Source organism: Stenella coeruleoalba, assembly GCF_951394435.1.
Source record: "Stenella coeruleoalba genome assembly, chromosome: 16".
NCBI classification, from domain to species: Eukaryota; Metazoa; Chordata; class Mammalia; order Artiodactyla; family Delphinidae; genus Stenella; species Stenella coeruleoalba.
The window spans coordinates 30,622,928-30,647,760 of record NC_137162.1 but is presented as its reverse complement, the minus strand read 5'-3'; the positions used below and the strand labels follow the sequence as shown (position 1 = coordinate 30,647,760).

At 48.9% G+C, this 24,833-nt stretch overlaps 2 protein-coding genes across 11 annotated transcripts in view; one reads left to right on the top strand and one right to left on the bottom strand.

The window, feature by feature from the left end:
• LCOR (ligand dependent nuclear receptor corepressor) overlaps window positions 1-16,118 on the top strand; it is a 137,226-nt gene extending 121,108 nt beyond the window's left edge. For all 10 annotated transcript variants that reach the window (XM_079899243.1, XM_079899245.1, XM_079899244.1 and 7 more), the window contains one exon: window positions 379-16,118. In XM_079899243.1, coding sequence (XP_079755369.1) covers window positions 379-4,702 — 4,324 coding nt within the window. In that variant the 3' untranslated portion in view covers window positions 4,703-16,118. The remainder of the gene's footprint in view (window positions 1-378) is intronic.
• A 4,057-nt stretch (window positions 16,119-20,175) lies between these two features.
• SLIT1 (slit guidance ligand 1) overlaps window positions 20,176-24,833 on the bottom strand; it is a 169,250-nt gene continuing 164,592 nt past the window's right edge. Inside the window, exons 33-37 of the mRNA XM_079899903.1 lie at window positions 23,906-24,036; window positions 23,267-23,421; window positions 21,858-22,146; window positions 21,298-21,509; window positions 20,176-20,605 (exon numbers count right to left, since the gene is read on the bottom strand). Coding sequence (XP_079756029.1) covers window positions 20,367-20,605; window positions 21,298-21,509; window positions 21,858-22,146; window positions 23,267-23,421; window positions 23,906-24,036 — 1,026 coding nt within the window. The 3' untranslated portion in view covers window positions 20,176-20,366. The remainder of the gene's footprint in view (window positions 20,606-21,297; window positions 21,510-21,857; window positions 22,147-23,266; window positions 23,422-23,905; window positions 24,037-24,833) is intronic.

The window sequence follows — 24,833 nt, the reverse complement described above, 5'->3', positions numbered from 1 at the left end:
TTCGTGCCCCAGTCTGGGAAGATCCCACATGCCGCGGAGCGGCTGCGCCCGTGAGCCATGGCCACTGAGCCTGCGCGTCCGGAGCCTGTGCTCCACAACGAGAGAAGCCACAGGGGTGAGAGGCCCACGTACCGCAAAAAAAAAAAAAAGGATGAAAGTTGTCAGTAAAAATTGAGAATATAACAGGGCTGGCCTTATATTTTAATGAAGTAAATGCTCCTCATTTATTGAATAAAAAGCATGTGGGCCCTTAGAACCAGCTTTGGCCAGAGTGTCAATTCTCTGTACAACATGAGTAACATTGATGAATTTCATAATGTAAAAATGGTTCTTTGGAAAATAACCATACTAATTTCTTCTTTCTTTTTGTCTGTCTAGTGAGAACTCAGCAGAGGCAATAGCAGTAGATTCTAACAATCAGTCGAAGTCCCCACTGGAGAAGTTTATGGTCAAACTGTGCACTCATCATCAGAAGCAGTTCATTCGTGTTCTGAACGATCTGTACACTGAATCTCAGCCAGGCACCGAGAACCTGCGACCTTCGGATTCTGGAACAATGGATGCCTCCACCTGCAATGCTGGCTGTGCCCAGCTCGGCACCAAACATAAGGAAAAGGATGCTATGTGTCTCAACATGAAGTCTTCTACTTCTGTAGAGTTGTTCGTAGACTCATCAGGCTCTCACAGCCCTCAACACTTGACAGAACAGGCCCTAAAGGAGCCTCCTCCCGACACAAACTCTGTAGATGGAAGAGAGAATACTTTGACTGTTGTCCAAAAGGATTCCTCTGAACTTCCAACCACTAAACAGAATTCAATGGATAGTTCCACTCTGGGATACCTCACTACATCTAATTCTTCCTCAGTAAACTTCCACCACATCTCTAAGAGCTTGGAGGGGCAAACCACTGGACAGGAGCAAGACACAGATGTGAAAATATGCAAGGATGGTAAAGACCATGTGCAGAGTTCAGCTTTAGTAGAAAATCTAATTGCAGTAAAAGTGGCGACTGAGAATAGTGAGGAGAGCAACAGCTGTATTGTTTCTCAAAGAAATTCATTCAGAGCTTTATCAGAAGAGGCTTGGGACTCAGGGTTTATGGGGAATTCACCTAGAACTGCTGACAAAGAGAATGCTTTACAGTGTAGCTCAAAAACACCTTTACGCCAGGACTTAGAGGCAAGTGAACAAGATTCAAGGCCAAAGCAAGAGAACCACCTTCACTCGTTAGGAAGAAATAAAATGGGTTACCATTTACAGCCCAGTGATAAGGGCCAGTTTGATCATTCCAAAGACGGTTGGTTAGCCCCCAGCCCCATGCCGCCTGTACACAAAGCGTCTAATGGACATTCACGAACCAGGATGCTTTCCGCCTCCATCAAGACAGCGCGGAAAAGTAAAAGGGCGTCAGGGTTGAGGATAAACGATTATGATAACCAATGTGATGTCGTTTATATCAGCCAGCCAATCACAGAATGCCACTTTGAGAATCAACGATCGGTGTTATCTTCTCGGAAAACAGCCAGGAAGAGCACTCGAGGATACTTTTTCAATGGTGATTGCTGTGAGCTGCCAACTGTTCGCACGCTGGCCAGGAATTTACACTCCCAAGAAAAAGCCAGCTGCTCGACACTGGCCTCAGAGGCCGTGGTGACTCCCAAGCAGACCCTTATCATTTCATCACCTCAGCCTACAGTAGCTGTGCAGCATCCCAGAGAAGACAGCCCTGAAGAACCCAGTAAAGAAATAACCTCCCTCAAGGAAGGAGACAGAGATGCATCGTCTGAAAAGGAATCTCAAGAGCCGGAGGTTTTCCCTGTGACAAATAACACAAACCCAAGCAGCTCCTCTAGATCAAAGGAGACAGCAGCCTCCAACCCAGTGTGGCCTCTCCCTGCTCACCTTCCTGAAGAGGATCTTCCAGAAGGCAGCTCCGCGGTCTCAGCTCCCACAGGAAGTGGGATATCTTCCCCTGAACGAGACCAACCGCCAGTTGAACTGCTAGATACAAAGGAGATGAGTGTACCCCAAGACTGTCCCCTGCTTCCCTCCACAGAGAGCCTTTCTGAGGGAGGCAGTGAAGATGTTGTTCCTAGGCCTTGTTCCCCTCCTGAAACAGTAAGTAGAGAGGAAAGTCCTCTGTGCTCAGAAAATCAAAGTCCCCCAGTGGGCTTGGAGCCTCCCACGAGTCTGGGAAAGGCTGAGGAAGACCAAAGCATCGGTACTGAGGCTGAGACCGAAGACACTCAGGAGTTAGATACTGACCCACTCTTGAAGGAAAGCAGCACTTTGACTAATGAAAACCCCAGTGAAATTGAGGAAAGTGAGGCACCAGGTGGGACAGGAAAATTCGAGGGAGAGGATGGTGATGTAAAACATCCTACAGAAAAAGAAATGTGTGATCAAAACATTGACTCACCTGAAGAGAATCTGGACAAGAAGAAAAAAGGTAAAAAATTCCCCGAGGCCTCTGACAGGTGCCTAAGAAGTCAACTTTCAGATCCTTCCTCTGCCGATAGGTGCCTAAGAAATCAAAGTTCAGATTCTTCCTCTGCTTGTGCTGAGATCAAGGTTTCTAAAAATCCTGGTGCAAAACGTTCTAAAAAAGAAGGGTATCCTGGTGGGGCAGCACCTGAGAGCTTCCTGACTGAAGGTTTCCATACAAAAGCTCTGGAGGACACTGAAAACCCAAATGTCAATGAAAACCCCTCTGGGAAAGATGCTGAGCAGGAGGGCGAAGGAGGTGGGATGATCACCAGGCAGGCTTTTAAAAACATGCTAGCAAAAGAAGTCAAGGGGGAAGAAGAAGGTGTTTTCCCCAGCAGTGACCCCTTAGCCACAGTTGGCCAGCCCCTGCCTGGAGAGAAACTGGAAATCTATGTTCAGTCTAAATTAGGTGAGAACAGTACTCAAGACCCCTCTGAAAGCATTCCTTGTACGTTCCCAGAACAATCAAAAGAGAAGCCAGGACCTATTCCTGCACAAGAGACAGAAGAGGTTGTAAATGATATAGATAGTGCGGACAGCCCGCGTAAAGATGACGACAGTGACGTGCTCTCTAGCACAGTTGGATTGTCAAGTAGTAGAAGTGATGACGCTGCTGGGCCCCCAAAATGGGTCCCAAGGCTTACAAGACTGACCTCCTCAACCTACAACCTAAGACATGCTCATTCTCTGGACTCCTTGGATACTATAAAAGTGACTTCCGAAAAGGAAGCAGCACAAGGAAACACAATGCCAAAGGAAAATGAAGCTTCAGAGAGTGGAGATCCCTTAGACGAGGATGATGTGGACACAGTGGCGGACGACCAGCCAAAGTTCGTAGAGTGGTGTGCCGAGGAGGAGAACCAAGAGCTCATCGCCAACTTCAATGCCCAGTACATGAAAGTTCAGAAGGGCTGGATCCAGCTGGAGAAGGAAGCCCAGCCAACACCAAGAGCAAGGAACAAGTCAGATAAGCTGAAGGAAATTTGGAAAAGCAAGAAAAGGTCACGGAAGTGTCGGGGTTCCCTGGAGGTTCAAAAGTTTTCTCCTGTTCAGATGCTGTTTATGACAAACTTTAAATTATCTAACGTTTGCAAGTGGTTCTTAGAGACAACTGAAACCCGGTCTCTGGTAATTGTGAAGAAGCTCAATACTCGTCTTCCAGGAGACATCCCACCTGTCAAGCATCCTCTTCAGAAGTACTCTCCTTCCAGCCTGTACCCCAGTTCACTGCAGGCTGAACGCTTGAAGAAACACTTGAAGAAATTTCCCGGAGCTACTCCTGCTAGGAACAATTGGAAAACACAGAAGCTCTGGGCTAAATTTCGAGAGGATCCTGACCAAGTGGAGCCAGAGGATGACAGTGACGTTAGCCTCAGCCCCAATCCTGAAGACAGCATAGAGGAGGTCAAGGAAGGTCGAAATAGCCATCCTCCCACAAACTCGCCTACCCCTGCCAGTACCCGGATCCTTAGAAAATACTCCAACATTCGAGGAAAGCTCAGAGCCCAGCAGCGTTTGATCAAGAACGAGAAAGCGGAAAGCCCATTTGGTCCGGCTGTGGAAAGTAAACAGAGCTGTAAGAGTGTCTGCATCAACCCTCTGATGTCCCCCAAGCTTGCCCTGCAAGTAGGTGCAGATGGGTTTCCTGTTAAGCCCAAGAGTACCGATGGAATGAAGGGAAGGAAAGGGAAGCAGACGTCTGAAATCTCGCCGAAAGCAGAAGTTCAGAATAAACGCAAGAGGACGGAAGGCGGCAGCACTCAGGACAGGAAGGACAAGGGAGCTGCGATGAAGGCCAGCAAAGAAAAGCACGTTGATGGATCCACCAGAACCCCCGCTGCCAAGAAGCCAGCTGCAAGGGACAGAGTCAGCCAACTGCCCAAAAAGACGACTTTGAAAGAGAAGAAAGGGAAGATCCCTAAAAAGTCACCTGGGAAGAGCTGCCCTCCCTCCAGGAAAGAAAAAGAGAATACAAACAAAAGACCTACCCAGCCCTCCCCCTCGGAGATGGTGACAAAACCTGCAAAGCAAAAAGGGGCAGGTGAGTCCTCTTCAAGGCCACAGAAAGCCACAAATAGGAAGCAGAGCAGTGGAAAGACTCGGGCCAGACCCTCGACGAAAACCCCAGAGAACAGTGCAGCCCAGAGAAAGCGAAAGCTGAAGGCAAAGCTGGACTCTTCCCACAGCAAACGGAGGCGGATGGATACAAAGTGATTGGAAGGGCAGTATTCAAGAGTTAAAACTGTTCTATAGAAGTAACCCTTTATTTTGCATTAACTAAATCTGCTTTTATAAGCTTATCAAGCCTTTCAAATCTGCAGTTAATGGAGAACACCACAATTTAAGATGTCAGAAATTGCGTCTCAGATGGAGAAGGGAACTTGCAGAGTCTTTCTCTGAGGCTGAGTAAGGGAAGTTATATATTATATTCTGGTTGTTCCTTGGGTTTTAAACTTGGAACCAAGCAGTTTTAGTTTTTAAAAGTACAGTGCCTTATTTATCCTTTTTGTTTTTAAATTTACAAAAGCTAAAAAGCTGATCTATGTGATTAAAGGCTTGTATTTTATACTTGATGCACAAGCACTTGTACTGTAGCCGAGAAGACCACCATCATGCACATAAAAGTAGCTTTTCAGCAGCCACCCTGCGGTATCTGTACATGAACAGATGCTCCTCTTTGCAAACCCCAGCAGTGAGCTTCCCTCTGTGTCGTTTGTTTAAATGATATTTGAAAGCTAAACCAAATCATTTTTATGGTATGTGGAGAGTGCAGAGGGAATTTATAATTATTATAAAAGATTAATATTTCTGTTACCCCATTTAAAAAATTCATATTCATTGTTGGTCACTCATCTCTGATCTTTTGTCATTTGAAGAAATGTATTCTAAATTATGTGCCCATGGGATAAGAGGTGAGTCACAAGGTGTTAATATTGACTTATGGGCTCTAAATGTTATTCACATCCCCCAAATTATTTGCATTACTGATTCTTATCATCCTTTTCATTTTTGGCCTTGCAGGATTCCTAGCACACGAATGAGGTTTTCATCCTACTTTGGGGGAAAAAAAAAAACAAAACTAGGACCTTTTTTCCATCTTGTAGCCGTAATTTGACAATTAGGGTAAGAGTGACCGTTCTGATTTTTTCCTTGCCCTGAGTACTTCCATAGTCAAAGAAAGCCAAAATGTTATTTTCAGTAATAGAAAAGTTTAAGATGTGTGTGTGTGTGTTTGGGTGCATTTGCATGTGGTTATAAGCCACAAATGTCTCCCAAGCCCAGTTTTACAGTAAAATTCTTTCTTCTCCATGCAGTGTGATAGGGTGTTCATGCGCTGAGTAATTAGCATATGCCAGATGACTTCAATGTAGCCCAGGGTCTCTGTGAGTATCCCCCAAATCACTATGGCACCAGACTCAGAGGGGTGTAAACAACACAGAACTGTATAAAGGTCAGAGCAGCCTTGCTGTTGGAGAAAGGAGCACCAACATCTCACAGTGTGCCCATGCACACCCCTGTACCAGGAGCTAATGTTCAGTTGGTATTCCAATGTGAAATGTACATGGTTAGAGTAGTAGGTGCCCTTTCTGATTGGTTAGCACCATAGTAGCAGTTAATACTTGTAGTATTACACTGGCCTCTGTCATGTCAGGCTCTGTTTCATGGCTCAAAAGTGTGAGCTGCAATATTTGTAACTGATGTTGTCTGAGGCCTAAGATGGGTACATTGGCTTTACCTTGGTGCCTATGACATTGCTCCATTATAACATAGTGTGTACTCGACATCTCCATTGGGCCACTCTACCAGTAAGGCTTGGTTGCTAAAGCCTCAGCCAGCTTCTCTAACATGCTCTCTCCCCAGAATAGGCTTGTATGAATAGCTGCTACTCTCTCCTTTTTATTAAAAATGTTTCCATTCATATTGCTTCAGAGCTGTTTGGATAAACCCAGATGTACCTTTATTCATGCATTAGTTCATTCAAATCATGATAAAACAGGTTTTCTACCCATTCTGTTAAAGTTTTGCTGTATATAATGAAAACTTCTGATTGGATAGGACTGGAGAAAAGCATTTGATTCATGGGAAATTGAACATTGTGTTGAATTTTATAGATAGTGAAGTTTACTATCTTCCATGAAGCCTTGATTTCTTTTTCGTGGTGTCTCCTCTATCCCATGAGTCTTTTTCTTTCTTTTCTTTGACTTGGGCCATTCAGGAGCTGCCTATGTTAATGAAACTGCTGAGTGTGTATGTTGGCACCCTTTCTCAGCATTAAGTTGCACAGAAGCATTAACCTGTTTTAAGTAGGTTCGTTTAATCTATAAAAGTGGTTTTAAAGTTTTTAAAAATCTTTTCATATAGTCGTCACTGGATATTGTTTTTGCGGTGACTTAAACGGTGGAGGTTTGCCCATGTCAGGTGTGCTGATCCCCGTACATACGTTCAAGGTGCCCCCTTAGCTGCATATAGTCTACCTTGTAAGGGTGCTTGGATTAGGTTAGGGATGTGAGGCTGTAAGTGGGTGGTACTTTTCCAGTTGCTGATTTATAATTCATTCCATTACTTTTCTAAGTTCTTTTTCATCTTTAAAAGCTTACTTCAAGATAACAGCCTTCTCTCCCATTCTAGGCAGCATTTGAGATAAGGTATCAATGTTTATGTATTTATTTTATACACCTAACAATGCAATGGATCATCTTTGAAATCAACTTACACTTTATAGTAGACCACATTTAAATAGACTGGGATTCTACATAATTAAGACACTTAAAAGTTTAGAATTATTTTTATATTTGTTGAATCTCATTTTTGCTTGTTCAGTTAACTTTACTAATAGAAGAAAGAAAAAAAGCAAACTTGAGGGCCGACTCTGGAAGCCCTTTTACACTTACAACAGATGCTGGCAAACCTGTCTCCCAGACACCTCCAAGCCTTGGTTTCATCTCGAGTCTCCCCTTGTTTTCCCTCTCTTGCAAAGATCTCCTTCCTATAGCCATTGTCACAGTGTGGCTTGCCACTCGATGCAAAGGCAGTCTGTCCCACCTTCTGGATTCCAAATTTGAAAGGAATTCTCCTCCTGGGCCTGTGCTCAGTGAAGTGACGTTGGAGCTGATGTTGATGACCAGAGAACATTGGTATTTCCTCTAAGCTTCTGGAGGAGCTGGAAGACGCCTGGGAAGCAATCACTGAAGCTCTACCATAGCTCCCCAGAGATGAGCCCTCTTCAGGAGACCCATTTCTAGCTCCCATTTTCTATCCCCTGAGGCTCCCTGGGTTTGGGAGGACAGCATGGAGACTGTACCCTCAGTTGGGGTCCAGAGCCTCACCCCTAGCACTTCCTCAGACGTGTAGCAATCTTGCAGCGCAGCAGGAAGGCCACGAACCTTTGTTGTACTCTTGAGGCTTCTTATATACAAATGTTATTAATGTCTGTTAACCTGCAGTTGCTAGTCCCTTGGCTCCCTTAGGTAGGCCAATTCTGTTGTGTCTGTACTTCATTAAAGACTTCTACACCAGCCTTATTTAAAAAATAATCTTAGGCTGTGGGTTTCGTGCCTCATTGTTCCTGCATAGTATAGATAGGTGTTAGTCATCCTTTCACAAAGGTGGTGCTTTTAATAGGATCCTCTGCGCATCACATACTGTGCAGGTGAATTTCTCACTGTTCAGATAGGTTATCAGTAAAACATCACTTCAAGACGGTCATTTTGAATTGAAGTTTGGACTCTTTTCTCCCTTGTGATGAATTCTGTAGTGATGACTGAAGCTGTCACCATCATTTGTGGGCAGTTTGCCTGTTGATCAATGGACCTAAGAGCCAAGTAGGAAAGGGCAACATGCTATGTGAGGCAAGCTGGAGATGCCGTAGTGTCACCCTCAGTGAGTCGGGGTCTTGTCACTGCCCCTGGGACTGGGCTGGAGTTTCCCAAGGTACTGGCCCAAGTTGCCACACCCACTCCTTTTGGTTTTAGGTCAGCCCATGCAGGGTCTCATTTGGCCGACAGATGATCTTTCACAGGTCTGCGAACTGTGGGCTGGTCATTCTTTGGTAAATAAGAGGTTTTTGGAACACAGCCACTCCCATTTGTTTATGTATTGTCTCTGGCTGCTTTCCAGCAGAGTTGGGCATCTGCAACAGAGACCACATGACCCACAAAAGCCTAAAATATTTACTACCTGGACCTTTAAGAAAAAGTTTGCTGACCCATGCCTGAGAAAACCTTTTTTTCAGGATAAAAAAGCTTCCCTGGTTTATCTTCTCCTTTCTTCTGCCTCTTCGCCGCCTGTCTTCTTCTTTTCTTCTCCTTCCTCCTTATCTTACCTCAATTTTGTTCTTTTTACATGTCTTTATTTTTTCTTGCTACAAAAAAGACACATTATATTGCCACAGCACATCAGATACCATCTCCTGAAACCTGAGCTACCTTAGCCTCACATCCTGTTAGGATCACCCATCACTGTGGCCAAATCGAGGCCACCTTAACCTCTGGAGTCAGAATCCATGAGCAGCTAGGAATGCAGAGTTCTAACATGATGTGGCCTGGGCCTCTCCTTTCATTCAGTTTTTATCATAGACCTGACTCTGGCTTCACTCTTGTTTATTACTAAAGTAAGCCAAATTTTGTTTCTTTCAAAATTAGTTGAGACAACTTTAGGTGGACGTTCAGTTTTCTGAACCTTACATTTAGATATGGAAAAGCCTTTTCACAGAGAGGAAACAAAGTCCAATCATAAACCCAAGGCATTGTTTATTATGTAATATTTTTGGCCAGCTTCTAGGAAAATAAAAAATATATTGGCACTGATAATTTTTTCAGTCACCTACTCTTCTTTCAAAATAATTCTATTAAAGGCACGCCGGCAACTGAAAGATAGAGGCTTGAAGTGCTTTAGAAAGACTGATAGAAAATTGGAGCCTCTTAGAACCTGAGTGTGACTGAGAAGTTGTGGATGGTTAGATTAAATCCTGTCAACTGCCAAGGTTTTGTCTTCCCCCTCCCCCAAAACTCAAGGATCTGTTTCTCAGTGGCTCTAAAACAGTGACTGTTCCTTTTGTTTTGAAACATAATTATCATTTTGAATTCTTAACTATGAATTTTTATCTTCTTATGGCTCGGTATCCACTGAAATATTGGAAATATTTCTGAGTATGAAATCATGTCTATGTAAGGCATCAGCTAGGCAATCCTCACATCCCAGCAGTAAATACTCTACCCCAGGCTTGCTCCCAAGGCCTTTTCAGGGAGAAAGAGAAAATAAAAAGATGATTGTATTTAATACAAGCAGAATTATGGGAAGCCTTTTGAGACAGCCTTCGATATAGTTCATGCCTTGAAATGTCAGAACAAACTACTGTATTCTACAGTGGACGGATTGGAAGGCATGAAAGTCTGACCTCCTTCACTTAAAGATACTTTCATGCTCAGGCAGAAGCCCAGAGCTCTCTGATGCTGCTTGCCATGCTATACTGGGGACCCAGGGAACCACCTGAGTCACCTTGCAGGCATCCTTGCTCATGCTTCTGCCCTTGGAATTGAGCCACAGCTGGCCAGTTCCTTGCATTACCTTCCCTTTGTCTGATCGTTTTCCCAGAGCCCTGGTGGTTTATGTTAGTGCTCAGAGGGGCAGGTGTGCGGTTATGCTCGCCAGTGAGCAAAGTGACACAGAGGCCCTCTCGCCTGCCTAGGACCATTCCATTTAACATGAGGTGCCCCGTAGGCAGGCCACATGGAAGTAGATTGCTTATTAAAAAAAGAACCACTTGCCCATGGTTTTATAATACACCAGGATTGGAGGAGTGCATTGTACCTTGTTTTTTAAGGGTTATGTTAAAAAAAAAAAAAAAGAGTAAAGAGACCCCATGTGGCCCACACAGCCTAAAATATAAGCTATTTACTACCTGACCCTTTAAAGAAAAGGTTTACTGGCCCTTGCAATATGTCATTCAAGATCAGATTGTGTGGCCAGTTAAGCACAAACTTATTTTTTTATGTAGTGCAGCATTGCAACATCTCTTTCCTTTTAGATTTCACGGTTTCTGCCTGTTTGATGTTAGCACACAGCTGCTGTTCCACATTATTCCTGACTAATGCTTGTGTATTAGAGAAAAAAAAATATCTCCCTTTGTGGATTGAGTATTTGTTGAATCGTGGACATTCAATCTGATCTACTAGGATAACTAGTTAAAGCTAAAAGTACAAAGTCTTTTAAACTAAAAGTACTACAGTTGTCTTCATGTTTATGAGTCAGGGTGAACTTGACTCTCATGGAGAGATATTCCCCTACAGCAGTGCTCAACACAAACGGATTTCCTCATGAACTTAAAGCCTAGAATAGTGCCTCTCCCGGCAGGCAGAGAGCATGTTAGTTTCACCCCCAGAAGCTATACAGTATATTCATGTACAGTATATTTGCAAGTTTATCACTCCCCAAGCTTCGGTCATTACTTGTGAATATAAATGGCTGGTCTTTTTACCTGTCTGAACCTCTAATCCAGATTACCCATCCTCAGCTCTCTTAAAAATACCAGCATGTCAATGGCACCTTGTCAGCCCACCAGCAGCTTTAGACCGAAGTTCAGAGCTCTCTGGCCTGGCCAGTGAAGCCCGCTCCTGGTCAGGCCTAACTCACCTCATTTTGAGGACCCACCTTTGGCACCTTGCCTCTTCCCTCTTCTGCTTATGCCCCAAGCCCCCTTCCAGGAGGCCTCTGGGAAGTCTCCTACCTTTCAAGTGCTTCACTGAACATATATATGTTGTATTAGAAGCATTTCTTTTCATAACTATTTTTCTTCCCATAGTTAGCCATTGGGTCCAAATGTAGTCACCTTACCAACTTTCTCACTCAAATCGTTTTCTGTAATCTACACTTCATGTCGTCTTGTAGCTAAATCTGTAGAATTTGGGAGCTAGTTTGTGTACGAGATGCTATACAAACAAGATTTGCATAATTTTGTCTATTTATACCACAGGTAGGGATTAGTTTTAGAGCCACTATAGCTTAAGGTTATAAGTTTCACCAGTGATTTCTGCATTCTTAATAGTTCTAGAAGACTATGGGACTATGATTTCAAATACATATATATAATACGTATTTATACACACCACTGTGAAATTTATTTCACTGTGTAAATAGTGGTATTTTCCTGTTCAAATGCTTCTATAGAAAGTATTTATTTTAACAAACAAAAAAAACTAATGTCAAAAGGGCTTTCCAAAAAAGTTTTCTTTCTAGAGAACCCATCCTCCCCAGCTACAATGCTCGGCCACTGAACCCCCAAACAACATAGTGAAGGCAGAAGGGTGAGCCTTGAAGCCCTCACTGTATTGGGGCAGATGCAACTGGATTGGGAACCTGAGCACAATCCCCACTGTCACCCCATCCCAGAACAAAGTGGGTCTCCCACAATTTTTGTGGCTGCACCAGGTGTGGCATCGGGGCCTCTAGCAGCCCACTTTTTGCATACAGTTGGTACATTCAGCTGTAGATTTCAACATCCTGTGCAGGGAGATGAGCCTTAGTTGTAACCCCAAGGAAATCCAAACCTATACCTGTGGGATATGGAGAAACCACTGGTTGCCTAAAGAAAGCATTAAGATGTATTTTAGTCTTTCTCACCTTCGTGAAAGACACCTGTTCCCACTCTCGTTAACCACGGGAGATAAGCACGTTTCCTCCTGCACCTTGACTGAGTACTGAGCGCCTCAGCTCGCTGCCTCCTCCCTCTCTCAGCATCTGTGCAGATATGGGCCAGCCCACCTATAACTGATGGTACACAGTGAGGTCATCTGCTCTAAGATGTGTGCAGCTTTACTTCTCAGGAGTCCTGGTCTGCAATTCAGCACCTGTAAATGTAACGGAACTAATGCTTTCCCATCAGGTTCCTCTTCCCTGTGCCCCATTCCTGGGCACCCCTGTCTGAGTCACGATTCTCATTCTGCCCGGCTGGCTGGACTGAGAACTGCAGCTCCAGGACTGCGGTGAGCTTGGGACTGGACACACAGGGGTTTGTGTCATCCATTTGAACCATAATTAGCATATCTACTTATGGCCTCCCTTTGTCTTTTCTAAACAAATGAGGAAGACACTTGAACAGTAATGCTGGAGAATGTTTTTTTCAGATGCTATTTGTAAGCAAATCTGATTTTAAGATGAAATGTGAAAGGGTAACTAGGTGCCAGGGAATTTAGCACTGAACTAGACAGTCAGAACTTTTTTAACCTTTGCAGGAAGAAATAAACTTTGCTCTCATCTAAATGTTCACGAGAAATAATGTTGTAAATAGTTTTAAAAAAATATTTATTACATGTGCTGTGTACAGATTCATGTTCTGAGTGATGTTGGTTTGCATTGTAGTATTGTAGAAGAATATATTTTGAGCAGTGGACTTCCTTTCATAACACAGTTCACACATGGAGAAAGAACAAAAACCAGCAGGTTGAGAGCTGTTTGGGGCATTTGATCTGTAATGTTACATCAAATCCAAGCTTTAATCGTTCCCTCTTCTCATCTGGTTATGTTATATATTGTATATTATATATATATATATAATATATATATATAATATATTTTATACACACACACATACACACACACACACGTATGATAAACCGGTCAGTGGTCAGCCCCCAGACCTGCAGAGCAGATTTCCAGGTTTTCTTTCTGATGTGTTGCCTGTAAGCAATAAGATTCTAGGTAATAGCATTTATTCCGGGCTCTGCGTTAGCCCTTGTCTCAGAGGATAGGGTGGGGGTAGAACAGCTCTTGCTAAGACCTCTTGCCTTTGCTGGAGAGGTTGCTGTACTTGAATTTTTGCTTCTGTTTGTCTGCACGCTCCTTCACATCATACGACACTAGCGATGGATGAGAAATCTGCCAGCACCAGACACATCAAAACTTGGGCATAGAGACTGAAAAATTATCAATTTTCCATGAATTTGTAGGGTTTACAGAATCTAGCTGAGGCAAAACGCATTTGGCTGTAGCGTAAGCGTAAGAACCTTTCACATTAAAAATGTAAATGGCCAATAAAAAGTCCTTTGACTGTATCTGAGCTACCTTTAAGAGCTAGCCCATTTCCTGTACTCCTCCTCTGTGCCTGAGTTTGACACAGAGGGCCCCCTCCGTGTCTGGGGTTAAATCATTTAGGTTCATGCAAAGAGGGCAGTTGCCTCTCCAAGCGTCCCAGCGTGTTCAGCCCAACAGATTTCTAAGCTGTTTAGCAGCCTCTCCTTGTGACCGTCCTGAACTTTATGAAAAATACCCCACACCCAGATAACCATTAATAGAATAATGTAGTTTTTTAGGCTTTTGGAATATGTCTTCTCTTTTGTATTTATGATGGTGTTTGGAATTTTTCACTAGTGTTTTTTTAGATTGAAGTGGGTGCATTAGGATAAAACTTTCCATTGCTGAGCCTGAAGCAAGCAAGGGGAAAGAAGCGGACCTATGTTGTGTCTTGGGGAAGGTGACTACTTCTTGTGGTGGGGGGAGGGCGGGGGTGCGTTATAGATTATGTGGGGTAAAATAGAATTCCGCCCTGAGGCTCCCGAGTCTTACGGCCTTGTAATAAAGAATCCCTTTATTAGCCTCACGTAATCTCAATAGAAGCCTGCTGTTTACCCTCAGGGAACAAGTAGTTTTCAAAATTGAGCTCCTCCCAGGTCCTTGGCCGGTGCCTGTGTGCAGGCACTGGTCATCTTCGTGAACTCATGGCATTATTTTCCCATACGTATTATGATATTAAGAAATTCAACCCCAACCTGTATGAAAAGCACAGCCCAGGGTCCTACTTTTAGGCTAGAGTTAATGCCTTTGAGAGGCCAGGGGGTCATAGGAGGCCCATGCAATTTAACTGAAGCTCAGGTGCCGTGTTGGGTTTTTATTGGTTTCAGGCCACAGCCTTCAGAATGAGTTTAGGGCAGGGCTGCTGATCCGGCTGTGGATCCAGGGAGCTCTAAGATGAATCTCTACCGTTCCTGTAAAGGTCTTTCTGGTTCTTCCCAGTGTTGTCATTGCCGAGGTCAATCTCGTAGTTGTTCAGACGTGCTCCTTTTTGCTGTCTTGTGAGTCTTAGCCAGCGATCCAGATGCCCAAGGACAGAGTCTTCAGAGGGCCTAGCTCCTTCCTGGTACCAAGTGTGTGATCCTGACCCGTGTGAAGGCGGTCTTGTCAAAAGTAGTGAAATGAGGATTTCTGCAAACGGTAATCCGGATGGTCAGCATGTATCCCTTGGGCCTGGACTTCCACTATGTTAGTGAGTGTAGGAAAATACTGTGTCTTTTATGGAAGAAAATTCAATGTATGCTGTGAATTTGTTGGTTTGAAACATTGAAAATTTTTCATTAGACAATGTTTACATACCTCACCTGAAGAACCTTTGAGAGTGTATATATGAGATTTAAAATATATTAAGTTGCTTTAAAACAATATGTATAGCTATAAAAGTTGGAGTTATTTTAACTTTGAATATGTACCAAGTCTCTTAAATATTGAAATCTTGTGGACTTTTTGTGCTTCTGTGTTTTACTTTCCTATTAGACCATGTAGGAAACTGTGTTCTTGTTATTGGTAAAGGGGCCCTCACTGAAATCCAAGCTTGGAAGGATTTCCTTTGTTGTTTCAGATTTTCTAGTTTGGTTTTGAGGGTTGGGTTATGGAGCTAGAGGATGTGTGGGTGGGATTTCTCTAACGTTGACATCTATTCCATGAGCTTTTCCTAGGCGCTTATTTTATTGCAGCGTATTAAACTTCTTTGATATTAAAGTGTGTTTGTGTAGTTACTGGAGAGGGTACAGAACGCGTTGAAGCCCAGCATTCAACTTGTAGCCTGCGGCAAAGTTGTTAAGTTGCCAGAAGGAACCGAAAAGCAATACTTCTTACTACTTTTGCCTCGGCCACTGGTGTTGGGACTTAAAGGAACATCGTTTGGTAGATCTGTGGCCATTTTGTGAGTTACGCCTGACTTCAGGGAATAGAAAACACAATGGATGATCCTTGGGAGTTCGCATGGCAGAATTGGGAAGGTGCCGGTGCTTCATCCTGAGGTGCAAGGAGCAACTGGATCCGCGCTTCTGACCTCAGGTATGCCACTGCTAGATGAGGGGGGATGTGCACAGCACCCCAGCTTTCTGGAGCCCATGTTGGGGTGTGGCAGGAAATCCTTCCATTTACTCGATCCATGACCCGTTTCGTTATATTCTTTCAACTCTCCTGGAGGTGAGTCTATTTAGGGATCCAGTGAGCCAGTGATTCCTGTGGAATCGGCCACAATTTCATTAACAAGTTCATCTGACAGTGGCCATTGACATGCAGAACTCCACCCGATGGAAATAACCCTGCAGCTGGCAGTCAGGCCGCCCTTCTTAATTTGAATTTGGAGAACTGTCTTGTTCCAGATGAGGACTTTTCGTTGTTGAGATAGACCTCTTTTCCTCCAATATTCATCCTGTGGTAGAATAACTGGAATCTGACATGAGAGATGCAGACTGGCTTGGGGTGAGGGGACATCTCTAAAATGAACTCTCAGGGCTCAGGACAGAGGGGTGATAGAGATGCAGGGAAGTGTGGCAACTCTAGTTGGAAGCCTGGGCATCCCTTCGACTCCCTCCACCCCCCAGCCAAGCCCTGCTATGCCCATTCCCTTGGCTAGATATTTCCTTGTAACTGAAATGTGCCACTTACTTTACTGTAACTCAGGTTGCAGACTGGTGGCTGACAGTTGTGTTTTATTTAGCCAGTGTTTAAAAAACAATATTTTAAAACTGAGTGTTTACATAAAAATTGATTTCTAGCTTCTCTTTTAAAAAAAGATAATGAAGATCTGACAAAATTAGTGCGTGGTAAGAATCAATTGAAGCTGGGTAGATTGGAAAGCTCACCCTTCAGGTCATCACAGTCTGCCTCATTTACCATTTGTCCCTTGCTCTTTACAGTAGGGAACCAGGTCTCTATCCCTGCTGCTTTATCAGAAGTGGCAGTACAAATGGTGGGCTGAAGGGCATGCGCCAACGTGATTCATTTAGGTAAGTAACCTACTGGCCTCTCCAGACTCTTGAGCTTACAACCCTATTTTAACCTGTTTTCTGTCCTCTACCTGGTTCATTACATTTGCTCCCAAATCCCTCATTGCTTTGAAGGCACTGCAGTTACCATCACTGCCCACTTTCAAGGTGACCATGTGCTGTTAAGGTGTGGCATATGTGACCGTCACCACGAGCGGGAAATCAGTTTATGGTCCTGCATCAGAGGAGGGCCAGCGGGGTCCCCTTGGTGTCAGGGGGCTTGCCCAGCCTCACTGCCAGGGCCTGGCCTCACCAAGACACTGAGGTCACTCATCCTACAAAGCTCAATTTGAGTGCAATTCTGTGGTCTGAAGTCATAGTAGAACCATGTTAAATATGGGCAGGGCTCTGTACACAAACTTACAAAACGTGGGTGTGACCCTTGGAGAGAAGTGAGGATGGACAGCCTCCCCAGATCCGTGTGTGCTGTGCCGTGTCAGGCTCTGTTCTCACACTGACATCCCCAGGGAGCTATGACTAAGCCACCCCCCCAGACCTCCCCTTCCTTCTTCAGGAGGAACAAGCCTCCTTTGCCACTTCAGGAAGGCTAGAGAGTTCCAAGGGCAGATACCCTACATGTGCTGTGTCTGGGCTCCATGCCTGGATTGTGGCTGGTTTATGGGCAGCGCAGAAACTCGCGCCCGTGCGAGGTTGTGTGTCAGCAGCCCTGGGCTCATCCTTGATGCAGAAAAAGAGATCAACAAAGGCAGAACCTGAGTGAATCAATTTCATGTTCACAGGGAGACAACAGACAATATCCAACATGTTCTAAAATAACACGTCTCAGGACAGGGCAGGTGTGGCTCCCCCAGGGGCTTGTTCTAAACCAGTCTCTTTAAAAGAGTGATCCAAACAAGACTACAGAACCCCCCCACCCCAAACCAAACCAAATGTCACAACTACATAGCATCTGAAAAGCGAAGCAAGACACTGGATGTTGACTTTAACATATAAAAATACTATAACAAAATGAAATACAAATATATATTAGAATCTGTTAAGTATTCTGTGTAAAGAGATACTTTCATGGTTAGGCTAACAGCAGGCAAAGAAGAGACAAAGTCCAGGCTTTTCCGTTTCCTGACGCCCGCACAGGGAGCCGGGGCCACTGTCGCCTGCAGTGCTGCCAAAGCAGCAGCAGCTTTGGGACTTGCCCTGCTTGTGTCTCTTCAGTAGAACCAGCCGCGGACGACGTCCGAGTGAGCTGGAGTCTTTACCAAAGGGGTGGCAAGGCTTGGAAATGGTTTCTCAGATGATTTCGCGGCAGCCTTCTTCTGGGACTCGGCAGGCCCAAACGGGAACAGGCAAGGTGTGTGGTGATCCAGTTCCTTAGCAACTTTCGGGTTGGTGGTTCAGTTGAGGAAAACTTGATCCTGGGGCCCATGGGTCTCTCGGCCCCTTGCTGCCCTCACCCTTGTGGTGTATCCCAGTCTTCTGGCTCGACCAAGGGTGAGTATGGAGCTGGGCTGGGGCGTGGGGTGCTGTGGAGGGGTGGACAGCGGTGGCAGCAAGCTCGCAGGGTGCTCCCTGCAAACAAACACTCCATCCTCTGCCCTCCCAAACCCATGGCACTGGGAGTGCAGGACTCCTGGCAGCCAGTACCTGTCTGCAGGTGCCCTTTCCACTTCTGCAGAGCAAAGAGGTCCTGCCAGACATCGCCCCTCAAGCCCAGGAAACGGTTTCTGCAGGTCAGTGAGGAATGGTGGTGGCCAGGGGAAGGTATGTGTCTCAGGGTTGGTGGGTTCCGTGGAAGGGGCAGGCTAGCTACACTTGAGCTTTCCTTCCTACCCAGCCTGGTGCTGGCTGCTGTCCTGGTGCCCGCAGGGGCCCAGAAGGTCTAGGTAAGAGACGGGTGCTGTGCAGCCCTAGGAGAAGCCCCTCGAGGCCCAGGCTGCTGTCCATGTGTGAGGGGTGCTGTGGCCTTGCTCAGAGTTCCAAGAAAATAGAGCCTGGCCCCTGGTGAGGGGCAGATCCAGCCTTCAGGACACCTCCCCAGGTGGACAGGGCAGGGTCCTCTTCCCGTTACAGGGGGCCCAGGACTCAAACTCACTGGCCTGAGTCCCAGGGTAGTGGAGCACACCAGGCGCGCACAGTCGTAGGAGGCTCCGGGATACTCGGTATCAAGGGCTCCGCCTGCTGCCCCCAAGCACAAGGCCACCTCAGCCCCAACACAACACTCTCCCCTGACCCTGCCTTCTGTTTGCAGATGGAAGGAGCCAGGACAGGGACATGCTCACCCTCCTTGCCCCCCAGGATCCCCCAGGGGCACACACTCTTGGGGAGACACCGGGACAGGAGAGTGTGACCTATCTTCCTTCCAGCCAGCTCGCTATTTAGGCACAAAGATCATCTTTCTGCGTTTTCATTCTGCATGGAAGAGAAGCATTTGTAGTCGCACGGCCACATGTTCGATGACTCTTCAGACACTGACTCCTTCCTTGCAAACACTTGGAGTGAGCAGCCCTGGCCTGGGCCGGTGTCTGTGGTTGGAGCCCTCACTCGCCTCAGATCCCTTCCCAGGCATCCTTCCCAGGCATCACAGGTCGCTCCTGTGATGTTCTGTAGTCAGTCCCATCTGTCCGTGAGGGGAGAACACCCGCAGTACCCAGCCCCGGTTAGGCACATGAATACTTGTTGACGTGATTAATGAAAGTAGATCTTCTAACTCTTCCAGCTTCCCTCCTGGAGCCACAGTGGGAGGGTCTACAGTGCTCACCCCCATCTCCCCATTTGATAGCTGAGGAGACTGAGGCCCATGAGGAAGAAGTTTGCCCAGAGTGACAGAGCCAGCGGAGGTTTCCTGATGTCTGGACCACGGCTCCCTACTGGTCTGCGGCATGAGGTGATCTGAACCCCGTCTACATGGGAGGAGACCCCTCCTTGGCTTGGCAGCCTAGCCCAAGCCCCCTACACCCCAAGTCCCCCTGCTAGCTAGAAGCTGATGGCTGGCTAATGGCTGGGGAAGCCCAGGACCAATGCCCCTTGGTGGCTAGTGTCTGGAGGTGGTGATGTTTATTCAGTTGGAACCAGAAGCTCTCTGTCCTTTTTGCTGGTGGCGTCCCCCCGCTAAGCAGTCCCAGCGGTGGTTTCCTCCGCATGAGCACCCTCCTTGATATTACAATGCTCGTCCCATAACTCTGGGATTCAGAGGTCTGGTCCTAAAACCACCTCCACCCTCTGGCCCGTTCCCAAGCAAGCAGTGGCTGCAGCACTGCCAGGCAGCCCAGGGGGCAGGGCTTGGTCCCTTCCTGGCCAGCAGGAGGGGGCCCTTCCCCTTCGCAGCCTGGCCTACTGCCAGCAGACGCTGCAGCAGCAGAAGCTGAGAGCCAGGCCGGCTGCCCCAGCGCAGGCTGAGAGTACGTCAAGGTTATCTGCAGGGGGGCAAGGGGCTTCTGGGACCCGCACAGGCCACAGGTGAGAGGGCAAGGCTGGTTTGGGAAGGGGCAGTCCGATCTTCAGACCCAGGTAGCAGGCAAGGAGGAGGTGTCACTATTCTGCACTTCTTGGCCTGACCTCACGCACACATTCATTCAACAAATGTTTATTAAGCGCCTATTTGTGCAAGGCACTTCCGGAGAGGGCGGGCTGCGGCCCGGGCCACGCCCACCCGCCCCGCCCCAAGCTGCGGCGCCGTTTGCTTTAGAAAGGTGGTTCTGGCTGCCCCCCCCCCCCCCCCCCCCCACGGGAGGGCCGGTAGCCCAGGCGTCGCCGTGGTGATGGCCCGCACCCCAGCCCAGCTGCCGGCCATTCGGTCTGCGCTGCGGCCGCGCCCCCTCGCCCGCCCTCTCCCCTCCCCTCCCCATCCACGCCGGGCGCTAAGCGCAGAAGGCACAGCCACACTTGGTGGGCTTCTCCACCTCCTCGGCAAAAGAGGTCCCGTCGCTGCACTCAAAGGTGAACTTCCTCCGCTTCAGCCGCAGGCCCTGGCAGCAGCCCTGGCCGGGGCATGAGCCCCGGCACTCCACCCACGACAGCGGGCGCGTGGTCTGGCAGATGGCATAGCCCCTCTGGACCTGGTGAAAGTCCCGGACAGGGTCCCCCCGGCACTCGGACTCTGGATGGGACAGACACCAAGAGAAAGCCTCAGGGCACACCCATGGGCCAGTGCTGCCCCTGGGGAGGCAGGAGGAGGAGAAAAAGGAGGAGGAGGAGGGTGGGGCAGCATCCTGGGACCCCACCTCCATCCCCACCTCCTCACTGCCAGACATGCACATGCACACGCTTCCTCCTGGGCCCACAGTGAGGTCAGTGAAAAGGAAGAACTTTCTAGCTGCCAAGGCCCCCCAGGACAGATTGGGCTGTCAGGGTACAGTGGCCTCCAGAGGAGTGCAAGAGGTGGCTGGAAGCCTGGGAGGCGATGACATCAGAGAAGAAATTGAAGCCAGGAGGACCTGGGAAGGGTCCCCAACTCTCAGACTTCCTGCTGCTCTCCAGGTCCCTAAGTGATGTGGCCAAGATGCTGTTACTCTGGTGGTCTCTTCTGTAAGGAGAGACCCCAGGCAGAAGGGGCACTTAGCCCAGATAAAGGGGCTACAGGTCAAGCTGGGCCAGGGAGAGATGGGCATCTGTCCGGGGGTGGGGCTCAGAGCCCAGGGGATTGGGGGCGCTACAGCCCAATAGCAGCCCAAGGTGCAGGAGGGGAGAGGGGGCACGGAGGGGTTGCTGAGGTTGGGAAAAAGAAAAGTCACTAAAGCACGTTGTGGGGAGGGACCCTGGAGAGGGCATGTCAGGAGGGGGGCCCCTGACCTTGCTCGCACAGCTCGCCCGAAAAGCCGGGGTGACACACACAGTGTGCCCCCTTGGTGGCTGAGGCCTGGCAGTGGCCGTGCAGGCACCTCAGGCCCCCACAGGGGTCTGCAGGTGCCCCAGCCTGGTTGCACAGGGCCCCCGAGTACCCATCCTGGCACTGGCAGCTGTAGGAAAGAGCATCTAGAGGCATGCACTTCCCGTGGACACACCTGCAGGGGACAAAGAAAAGGCGCTGTGAGGACAGGCCACAGCCAATCCGAGCCCCCCCGAGGGCGCCCACACCCCCAGCCTCGGGCTTCACAGGGTCTTATTCTGTTCCCAGAATTGAAACAAAGGGAGCAAAATGTGATTCTCTGTTTGTCCCTAGGGTCCTTTTCCTGTTAATAAAAACTGAAAGCCAGAAAAAATTAATAAAACCCTGTGTTAGGCCACATGTTCCAATTTTGGAGTTTAAAGACAGTCTTTCCTCACCATGGGGAAGTGGAACGTGCAGGGAAGGGAAGGGAACCTGCAGGTGGGCAGTGGGGGAGGGTTCCCTGAGCCCAGCCCAGGCTCACTTGTGGCCATGGCAGGGGCCGTCGGCTGGCTGGTCGCAGTGCAGGCCCTCCCAGCCGGCCTCGCAGTGGCACACGGGCCCTGGTGTGGCATTGGGCTGGCAGATACCATGCAGGCAGTAGAGCTTCCGGCAGGGCTCGCAGCCTGGCACCACCCCTGGCTTCATCCTCGTCTTGGTGAAGTCCTGCAACTCGTTGTTGATGTACAGGTTTCGGATGCAACCGTGGAAGCTCGTGCCATTGAGGATCTGCCACAGGCGGAAGGCAGCCGAATTCACGTCCACTGGCATCCCTGGAGTGGAGGGGAGGGGGCAGAGCTGGGCTGAGTTAGGCTCAAACCCTGCCTGGCACCCACCTCTGAGGTCCGCTGGGCATCTCTACAGTGTTCCCTCTTGCCCTCGGCATCTGTCCTTCAGTCTCTGCAACTCTAGGCCAATGTCTTTTGCCACCTTGGAGGGTCCAGACTCCTTTCCCAGAAGAAACGGAAAAGCTGCTTCCTCTGTGATCAGAGCCTGGGGGTGCCAGGCCTGGCAGCAGCCAGCTGACAAGTGATGCTCTGGGTGCCTGAGTCCGGCCGCCCTCACCCAGGGCTCCTGCCCAGAACACCAGCTTTTACCTCCCAGAGACCCCAAAAGCAGCAAAGGACTTGGGCCCAGAACTCAAGTGTACGGCACTTTGTCCCCCACTTTTGTGGTCATCCCTTCACAGCAGCCCTCTGACGTCGGAGTTGCTGAAACCCCTTCGATTTCAGTGCTCAGGGACCTGCGCAAAGTTGCACAACTAGTAAACAGCAGAGCTGGGATTAGAATCCAGGGCTCCATCTCTCACACCCTCCTGGCCGAGGTCTCGGCAAGACCCTCTGCAGCACTGAGGCGGCCCCACTGCATCTAGACACCTGTCTCATCGAGACCTAGAAATGTTCTCGGGTGCTGGATGGGGTCATCTAGCCACAAAGCCTGTGAGTCCAGCTCGGAGGTACCCAGTTGAAGCAGGGAGTCCATGCCTGGGCCTCTGAGGGACCCGAGAATGGACCCTGAACAACTGACAAGCCCCTTCTGGCCCTAAGCCAAGAGGAAAGGTGCCTACCGTGCAAAAGATGGCTGGGAAAGTCCAGGCCCCCTCCCAGCCCGGCCTCAAGCCCAACCCACATTCCCATCCTTCTTTGTCAGTCTGGGCTGGGCAGAGAGCAGTGCGGGCTCTAGGCAAGGTGGACAGTCCGCCAGCAGCTCGGCCATTCACTAGCATCCTCCCCCACTGCCACCTTGGAATGTCCCCCACAGGGCAGTTCTCCTGAGCCTCGCAAGGCTCAGGCCAGAGAGCAACAGAGGCCCCACCTGGAATGTCTGTTGCTACCACCTGATGGAGTGGCCCGGGGAGGGCCAGCTGCAGCTCCACCCAGGCCAGGTCCTCACCTCCCACATAGAGGGGCGCCTCGCTGTTTAGTGTATAGTGTTTGCCGAAGTTGTCCATGGTCATGGGGCTGCCGCCATCGATGGAGAGATTCACCATCTGGTCAAAGGTGACCAGCTCAACGGTGTGGAACTGCCCATCGTTGATCGTCTCGGCACTGGAAGAAGATGGGGTGCCCCCGCCCCAGGGAATGGCCTTCAGCTGGACCCATCCCCGCCTAGGCACTTCCCCAGAAAGGCCACTGGTCCAGCAGCTGATTCCCAAGAAACCAAATATCTAACAGAGGGGACTGTGGGGACTTGATGGCCTCTGACCTGGTCCCTCCTGCTCCCCTTTGGGCACTCTCTCAGGAAAGCTGAGAAGTTTGGGGCAGGGGTTACCAACTAATCAGCCTCCCCTCCCCACTGAGGAGCTCCCTGTGTGGCGGTTGTGGGACAGGGAAGGATGGGGCCACTGCTCAGGCCCCAGGGAGCCTCGGACCCAGCATGGGGCTGGACTCGGTGGTCTGAATGCCCTTTCTGCTTGGGCAGCCCAGGTCTCTGGTAGTGCCGATAACCACCTGCTCTTGGCTCAGGAGCCCCCTCCCTGGCAGCCCCCCAGCCCTTGAGGGCAGCTGGGGGGCCTGAAGAAGGCCTCCGTACCTGTAGATGGCAGAGCTGGGGTAGCTGCCCGGGTCACAGCTGACACGCACATGGCCCTGGTAGAGCTCCACCGCGATGTGGTCGCTGTCCCCATTGTACAGCAGGATCCCATTGTCCTCTGCTGTGGAGACCTATGGCAACGGCACTTTCTCTCCCACCCCACCCCACGCAGCAGCAGCACAGGCTGGCGGGCGGGGCAGACGGAGGACCCACAATTAAAAGAGAAATGTGTGCAGAACAGTCCTCCCCTGCCTCCCCAAGGGAAACATCCTCCAGGGGGCGCTGTCCCAGGCTGGCAGCCCCACCCCACCCCCACCCCCACCCCACTCCAATTCCATCCACAGCCGGTCTGGCCAGGGCCAGGCAGGGGAGGGCAGATGGGCCAGCTGAGGCCTGGAAACTCTGTGCCAGGAGGTAAGACAGCTTGGGACCACCTGCCCAGAGAGGACGGTTAGACAGGATGTGGGGTATCCTGTTCTGTGGGCCTCAGGGAGCTGCCTTGGGGCCAGGACGGGACCTACAGAGGACAGATTCAGGAAGACTCTCCAACAGCCAGAGCCACCCAAACCTGGAAGGTAGCACCTGTCACTGGAGCCATGCGAGCAAAAGCTGGAGCTGTGCCTTGGGAGGGAGATGCCTCTATGCTGCTGTAGGAGCCATGATCTTTGTTTCCTGCCTTGCTCCTCTCCTGGGAAAGACCCTGACCCCCTGGTCTGTAGAGCTGGCACACGGCCCAGTCTGGACCACGGCACCCCATCTCCCTGGACTCAGTAGTTGGTCCAGGGATGGGCATGTGACCTGAGGCAGGCCAATCGGAGATCTTCTCCGATCCAAGGTTGCTGACTGTTGTCCAACTAGAGCTATCGGGGAAGAGCCTGCGGTGGGGATAGTGGAATAAACTGAGCCTCTCCAAGGATGTGCCTGAGGC